At 40.8% G+C, this 8735-nt stretch overlaps 1 protein-coding gene across 1 annotated transcript in view; it reads left to right on the top strand.

Annotated features, from left to right (window-relative positions):
• Positions 1 to 3308, top strand: part of C3H1orf198 (chromosome 3 C1orf198 homolog) — a 40141-nt gene extending 36833 nt beyond the window's left edge. Inside the window, exon 4 of the mRNA XM_038397015.2 lies at positions 658 to 3308. Coding sequence (XP_038252943.1) covers positions 658 to 714 — 57 coding nt within the window. The 3' untranslated portion in view covers positions 715 to 3308. The remainder of the gene's footprint in view (positions 1 to 657) is intronic.
• Positions 3309 to 8735: the final 5427 nt, after the last annotated feature.

Below are 8735 nucleotides of genomic sequence, written 5' to 3' on the forward strand. Positions count from 1 at the left end.
TATGATTATCTTGACCCCAAAGTGATTCTTCTTGGTCAAAATTTCAGTGTATCAACAGGGAAGTCAGTGTGGGGAATTTTGTTGTACCTGTTCTGTAAAAAGATGACATCTCCAGGGTAATTGACTTTCATAAACCCTAAATTCATTTTATGATGGCATACTCCAGTGGTATGAAAGTGTGCAAGATTTCAATTAAATTTCTTAGTAGTGGCCTTCTGAACTTGGAAGCATGTGGGTAGATAATGTTGTTCTTACATAAGTAATCTGTTTGAATCAGAATGTACAGTTGATGGGTTATGTATGTCCCTCCCCTCCCTCCTGTCCTGAAAAATAATCATAATGTGAGTTAGCAAGAAGGAATAAAGAAATCCTTTGACCAGTAGAACACACAGTATTACTCTGATAATTGGAAATACCTTTTTTTGCTCCTCAATCATATGTGGGTTACGTATGTCTAGTATTTTCCAGTGCAGATGCTTTTCAAGCATGCAGGAGTACAGGGGAAGAAAGTAAAATGGTGGTAGACTCTCTGCCTTAATTTATGGGCTTTGAAAGTTTTATTTACACTCGTTTAGATCTAAGGGCCAGTCAGTTCATTTGATCCTGTTGATTTAAAGAAAATGCTAAATTTATCTAAATTTTGTGTTTCTCTTACAGATTAATACAAGCAATGTTATCTTGAAGACTGGCTTTGATTTTCTAGACAACTGGTAAAGATACTCCAAAATAGTTCAGATCAATTTTTGGAAAGAAAAAGGGGTATCTTTCTCTTTATATGTTAAGTTACTAGCATCTGTGTTTTTTAATAAAAAGTTTCAAACTCAATATTGGCTTTGTATAAACATTTTTATAAGACCAGATGCAATTTTGTATTTTAAAATGATCGAGTGATAGAAGTGTGGTCTCATTTTGGATTTTTTTAATGTCTGTTACAAGTTACTGTATTGGGGGGGAATAATTTTCTACCAATTTATGTATTAAGGACCAAAAAAAACCCCACCCTAATCAAAACCTCTATATTTAAAAAAATGAATCTATGAAGAACAGGTTTCTATTTTCAGTAGCAACCTAGCCAGCATGGCTCAAACAATTCCATAGGTCACTACAAAAATCAAAATGTGGTATTACTCTAAATAAGCTACCAAAACAACAGTCATGCCTCCTTCAGGTAACTGTATAATGAAAAAAGCATGGAAAAATAAGCATATTAAAAATTGTATTAACTTTGTATATTTTATATTTAGTTTGTCAGTAATTTCTCTACCAATAGTTTTCTGAGACGGGGCAAGGGTTTTGGCACAAGAATTGGTCTAAAGTAGCACTGCAGCTGTACTCAAGAGGTGGATTAAAGTCTGTTTTTGGGGAAATATTTGTAAAACATAAGGGAATATTACTTGTTTTGGGTTATAGAGTAAAAAAAAAAAAAATCTTCAGGGAAATGCAAACCTACAAAGGCCTCTGCTTCCCTTGGTATGGTACATAATTCCTGCTAGCAGAAATGTTGGAATAAAACACCAGTATCTCCAGGAGTAGAGACTACCACCTAAGTTTGTTACAGTAAACTGATACAATTTGTGGCAAAGCAGAGCAATAAGGCTCTTTGTACTCTTTTAAAACAGCCATTCCTCTTGAGGACAAATCAATCTTGTTTCTGGTGCTGTTTCCCCTTGTGGATATGTTCTCCTTGATGTCCAACATCCAGATGATGTTTGCTCCTGAGATAGAAATAGAATTGGGGGTGTGGGGGAGATGGGGCACTTGGAAAGCTGGTTTCCCATTCTATTTTTGAATGATCCTTAGCTGGTGTTCAGTATAGAAAACTGAGACTATAGCTGTCATTTGAACTGCCATCTCTGAAATGCAGCATGATTTACACACTGACTCCAACTGTGTTTACCTTGCCTTGAAGCCTTAATTCCCCTTACGCACAACCAGTGAATGGTCTCTCTGATGCCGAAGGCTTACGACCTTTCACTTTTACCTCAGTAAGTGGTTTCCAGAATGTTTGTTTGCAGTAGCTGGCAAAACCTGACTCATTTTATTTAAAGTCCATTCCAAAGCTATATGAAGGCCATTTGATGGGTAGTCTCTACCAGATAGATTATAATTCCCCTAGGTTTCCCTTGGGCTGACATTTGACAGTTTGTAATCTTTAACAGTGGCAGTTAAACTGTGAAATGTGCTGGTTCTTTCTGGGGAATGTTGTCCTATATGATCTGTTTAAAAAAAAAAAAAATTCCAACTCTTCCAGTACTTAATCTACAAATTGATGCAGTCCTGTATTGCTTGCTTTGTAGACAGACATAGGTTGGTATCAACAGCAGTAAAAAGTTATTCAGTAGAGCCTAATGGAATACTAATTTCAAAATCTAGCCTTGTTCAAAACAAATACCCACTTCTCGTAATAAAATGAACTTAAGATGAAACCTCATTCAAGTTTGTTTAAATACTAAATTGCCACACATACTTGGGTTAAGTGTATTTAGTAGCATAGCCTTATAATACTTCAGAAGTTTTTCTTTCATTCCTTCTTGATATGTACCCCTTCCCTTCCCCTCCCCACCCCCCCCAAAAAAAGCTATAAAATGGGTCTTGTATTAGTACTCTGCAGTTCAGGAGAAAACTTGAGAAGTTTGCTCCTTTTATTTTTGCCAGATTTCTATGAGCCTGGATATTTACAACTTTTGCTGTTCAGTTTAATGTTTCTAAATGACTCTTGTTGGAGCTGTTACTCATCTGGCATTAAAATTATAACTTGAGCACAAATTCTACAGATGTATAAAATAGTGCAGATTTGTTGTTGTAGACTAAGTCCTTGGAAAAAAATTTTAAACTGATGAATGACGACACTAAACATGCATTTCACAGGTACTAATAGAACTTCAAGTCTAAGTGCTTTCTGTTTGTTGAAATATTTGGCTACACAATAAAGGCTTTAAATCCAAGCAGGAGGCATAAACTTTAACTTTACTTCAATAGCTGTAGCTCCTTAAGAAATTTTCCACAATGTTGGGAGGAGCATTCTTATACATCTCTGCTAAAAAGATGAAAAATGTATAATTTGCTTTGATCTGTGCTCTGTCTTCCTTTCCTCCTTTGGTGTACTGCATATTGTATGCTTTGGGACCAGCTGGTAGAACGTGTTGCAAAAAATTTGCTCATCACAATAGCTTTTTCCTTGCTGTACTCTGATGAGAGTTAGTGCTCCTCCCTTTCTTTGATATGTTTTTTATTAAAAATTCTTACAGAAAAATTGTACTTGGTCACATTTTCTATTAATAAACCTTTAATAAATCCACTTTAAACAATGTTTTTATTGCTTATTTTACTGTACCTTGCTGGCTCCTCGCCTCCCCTCCAGCAGAGTTGTAGACTATATTAGGAAGCTATAATTGTATTGTAGGGGGAAGGTAACTTAGAATTAGCACAGACTTGAACAATTCTGAACTTTCAAAATATAGGTATTTTATCCTGCCATCTTTCTGATCATTGTATGTATTTAATAGTACAAAAAATTAATAAAAAATTAGAAAAAGCAGTAAAGTTAACTTTAGAATGATGTCTCATTTAAGGAACAGCTGTGATGTTATCCAGTAGGATGAGGGAGGAAGAGAATTAAATGCAGAGGTTAGTACAGACCACCATCTAGTTTAATTTATAATGTGGACTGAAATACTAACAAAAAGATTAAAATTTGATACTTATGCAGCCTTCCAAAGCAAGTTAAAAGAAACACCCAAACCTGCAGCTATTCTATCAATTTAAATCAGCAGCCTGAATGAAGATAATGCAGTTGCAATATGGAAAAACAGAAAATATTGAATAAAGATTAAAAAAAAAACTTACTTTATGCATAAGCATCAGTATCATGAATGGCTAAATACAAATCTAAAGTATGTCCCATAAAATGGAGGCATCACTTATGCCCCTTAATTGTTATGAGCAGTAGCAATGAAATGCAATAAAGCATCTTGGACACAGTTATGCCTGCAGCTGCTAATTTAACATGTCCGCAAAAACTCCTTTACCAGAAATACACCTGTTCTGAGCTGGATTACTTAACTACAAAACAAATGAATGTCTGAATTTTTATCAACATCAGAAGGGTTCTAGAAATCATTTTAAGGAACCAAATTTTAAGTCAGCAGCAGAAAAAAAAATCTGAGATGGAGAGACAATGTGAACAAGCAGGATCTGTCCTAAGCATCTGTATTAGGCAAGATGGGAAACCTAGGGAGCTGTCAAGTTCTTTCCACAGTTACAGGAGGCAGAGCCTCAGCTGGCATAAATTGTTTTAGGTCCATTACAGTCACTGGGTCTAGGACAGTTTACACCTGCTGAAGATCTGACATAGAAGAGAATAACTTGTATTTGATAGTACATGGGTACATGAGGGCTGGTTTTTTGTTTTTTTTTTTTAAACAAAAAAATGGATAAATACTTGCTGGTAACTCATCATAGTCCCTCCAAGTCCTACTTAGCTTTTACAGAGGGCATGATGGCTGTAGTCAGAAAGGAGACAAAGATTTGTCAAACAGATCCTTGGCCACATGGAAAAACACACATAGCTTGGACCAGATACTTTCTACTGTATTATTCTATCGGGGGTTAAATAACCCCCTATTTCAAAACACATGGGATTCACACCTCAATACTCAGATTTGGGGAGATGTATACCAAGGACCAAGGTAGTTTGCATGGAAGTCCTGTGACTTGGCTCAGTTTATGGTGTCACATTGGTAGGGCCTCTTAATGCTGTCTCAAAAGGCCACCTTGGGGTTCCAGAGCATGGGGCAGATACTATTCAAAAGGGAATGCTGGGGTGATCTGTATTAATGTGGGGAGGGGAGAGGGATGTGTTGGTTCATTCCTTGTCCATCTGTAGATTTCAAGCCACAGAGGGGCCACTGCAGGAGCGAGAGGTACATGGGCCCTTGCTTCACTTAGGCTGTGTCTACAAAACATTGGCACTTCATCGGCAAAACTTCTATTGTTCGGGGTGTTAAACACACACACATCCCCAAATGACAAAAGTTTTCCTAACAAAAAGTGCCAGTGTGAACAGTGCTTTGTCAGCAGGAGAGCTCTCTCCTGATGACAAACAGCAACTAGACTGCGGGCCTTTTCGCAGCACAGTCGTGTCACTAAAAGCCTTGTAGTGTAGCCATACTCTTAGTGTTTGAGGTTACACCTCCCTCTGCTCTTGTGGGCTGCCCAGCTGGGATATTTCATGTTTTGTTTTTCAAAGAGATATCAGGATTAAAAGTACAAGAGGACAGGACAAGTTTAAAAAAAACAGGATAAACACAAATGACCCAGCTACTTTTGAGTCCTGCACAGAATTACCAACTTATTCCCTAACCCTACTTCCCCTTCACAGGGCACAAAGAGGGAGGTGTAGCAGGAATTAGTAGTTACTGATCTCTGCTGTGTGACAGGGTATTAACTGTTTGTAACCTTGGCCCATGTCATGTGACTTGGGCCAGGAAATCATAGGGTTGGAAGGGACCTCAGGAGGTCATCTAGTCCAACCCCCTTCTCAAAGCAGGACCAATCCCCAGATCCTTAAATGGCCCCCTCAGGAACTGAACTCAGAACCCTGGGTTTAGCAGGCCAATGCTCAAACCACTGAGCTATCCCTCCCACAAGATGAAAGGCCCAGCATGGGGCTTGAGATTGAGACTCTCATGCTCTACCAACTGAGCTAGTCAGCTTGTCTTAAAAGTTTAGTGGCTTACTACTGCATCACCCCTTTCTTAGAGAAAGATGAGAGCCCACGTTTCTCTTGACTTCCCTCTTCTAACTATCTAACGCAACTGGGAACTGTACAAAATAAGACCATTCCTGTGCAACAGCCTGAACAACTTCCCAATTGGAACAGGCATCACTGAAGCATCTGGCTGAACGTAAGGTACTGTTGAATGCACATAATCATCTCTGTCCAGTCTGACACAATGCTTTATATAAAGACCTTTGAGATGCCTGCAAAGCAAAAGATACTAAGCAAAACTTAAAAGAGTTGTAGAACAAAAATGAAAGGATTTACAGAACACATTTAAAATTTAACACTACCACAGCTTAATAGCTGTGAACCCAAGCCATATTTTGGAGCAAAGGTAAATGGAAAAATTCAGCATGGTGAATTTATGTATTTGCAATGACAGTAAGTCAGTAATTGGTTGTGGCTGCTATGAAAGTAAGGCAGGGAGCTGTGCAGCCTTGAAACCCCCCAGTCAGGTGGGTCTCCATCTAACAGAAGTGATGGCTGCTAGTTAGAAACCTCAAGTGAGTGCCCTCGAGGGATCACGAAGGAGAAATACAAGTGTCCTGAAATAGGCAGAACCTTGAGATTCAGTAAAACTGCACAGCTATACTCAGATGAGGCAAAGAAGTCTGTACACATACACTGTTGTCTTGTCAAAATCATTTACGACAGAAGATCAAAGGTAAAAGCCTGGCCCATTGATGGCAAAGGAAGTTTTGCCATTAACTTCAAGGGGGCTATGATTTCACCCCTTGTAATTCAGAATGCTCACTTAAGAGAAAAACCTCCTTTCTTAACTTCCCCCACTCTGCTGCTGTTTTTTTTTTTTAATTTATTTCCCCAGCTTTTCGTCTCATCTTAAATATTTTTGTGCCAAAAGGAAAAAATCTCTTACTGTATTTTGTTACAGTATTCATAACATTTTGTATTTTACAGTAGTACAAGTATAAACTTTTAATAGTGCTTACAACTACGTGTATTAATACTTTTGGCAGAATTTCAGAGCCTGGTCTCCCTTTTCACATATACAATTCTTTGCAGGCACAGTTGAGATAATTTTCACATCTCAGGCCATGTCTATACTACAAAGTTAAATCGACTTTATGTAAGTCGACATCAAGCCTCCAATTTAAGCAAGTCAATCTTGCATGTCCACACTATGCTCATTGTGTCGGCGGAGTGCATCCTCACTAGCAGGGCTTGCATCGATGCACGGAGCACTGCACTGTAGGTAGCTTATCCCATAGTGCATGTAACCAAGTGGAATGTTGGGTTGGGCTTGCAATGCCTTATGGGACCAAAACATGGGCACAGGTGGTTATGGGAACATTGCATTAGCCTCCCATGATGCACTTTCCTCCCTGAAATCAAACAAACCAAGCATTTCTGCACTTTGTTTCATAAACCTGGGTTACCCGTGCGGATGCCGTAGCACGATAAGCATGGACCCCGCTCTGCTGTACATCGACCTCACGCCTTATCCTGCAGTATTTACACAGTCGATACAGGAGCTGCTGCACAGTGCAATGTGATGCCATGCAAGCAGCCCTGCTGGAAGACAGAGTTGCTGGCGACAGTCACGCATCACCTTGACCGTAATTCGTGCTGAATGAACTTTGTAGTGCAGTCTTTCCCTGTTGCCTCCCCCCATCAGAGCTTCTCGCTCCTGTGTGTAGCTACACGCTGCAGCGTGGGTGCAGCCTGCTTTTCACTATGGCTAGTAGCTACACAAGCCTTACACACCATCAGCACTGTCCCAGGCACTGACTTTCCAAAGTACTGGGAGGTGCTCGACCCCCGTCTCTGCCCCAAGTCCCACCCCCACTCCACCCCTTCCCCCAAGGCCCCATCCCACCCTGTCCCCACCCCGCCTCTTCTCGCCCCGTCCCACCCCCGCCCCCGAGCATGCCGCATCCTCAATCCTCCCCCCCAGAGCCTCCTGAACACCGTGAAACAGCTGATTGCAGTTGGGGGGAGGCGCTGACCCACGGGCGGGCAGGAAGCGTGGAGGGAGAGGGAGAAGTTCTGATGCGGAGGCTGCTGGTGGATGCTCAGCACCCACCATTTTTTCCTCGGAGGTGCTCCAGCCCCAGAGCACTCACAGAATCAGCACCTATGACCACTGTAGTCAAGGCCTTAGACCAGGCCCTCAGCCACGGCACCCTGTGCATCAACCCTGCTTACCTGGAAAGCCAGACTGAGTTGGATGCCATCATTTCTTCCCTTCAGGAGTCTGACCAGTGGTGCACAGTGATCAAAGTATTATTTATCTTAGGAGTAGAAACATAGGCATGGGAACTAGAGATGCGGAGGGTGCTGCAGCACCCCCAGGTTTTACGCAGGGTCCCAGCTGCCAGCCCCAGCCTCGTCCCCAGAGACAGAGACACAGCCCCGTCCTGGCCACAGCTCGGGGGGGGGGGGTGTTTACGGATGGGGTAATGGGGCTGGGTTTCAGCACCTCCATTATTTAAAGTGTTCCAGTGCCACTGGATAGGAACAAAGCAGACAGAGAAATAAAAAGAATTTTAAAACAGTCTGTACACACCCCTGGGATAGTAACCTAAGCAGGCCTAGCTTCATCAGACACCACCAGTGGGTTTCTGGTGTCTCTGTCTAACTCCCCCAAAACAACTCTTTTTCTTTTTAAACCTTGCTGTAGTTCTTTTGATTTCCCGTGCGTACAGGCCTTTTCCCTGGCATTTCCCTGTCCCTCAGGTGTTCGCAGAAAAACGTTTATCTTGAACCTTTCTTGCTTTTCCCTGACAGCCCCCTATTAAACTCAAACAACCTATTCAAACAGTAAACTTCCCAATCGTCAGGTCAACATACAGTATTAATAAATTATTACAGCACAGCTCTAAATACGTCACCAATAGATTTGGTTTGATTACAGCTTTCATAAAACCTCTCAAGCGTGCTTGAAAACGAACACTTAAGAATGCTCATGATAAAGGCTATTCTTTACAAATAA

The sequence above is a fragment of the Dermochelys coriacea genome, chromosome 3, assembly GCF_009764565.3.
Source record: "Dermochelys coriacea isolate rDerCor1 chromosome 3, rDerCor1.pri.v4, whole genome shotgun sequence".
In the NCBI taxonomy this organism is placed as follows: domain Eukaryota; kingdom Metazoa; phylum Chordata; order Testudines; family Dermochelyidae; genus Dermochelys; species Dermochelys coriacea.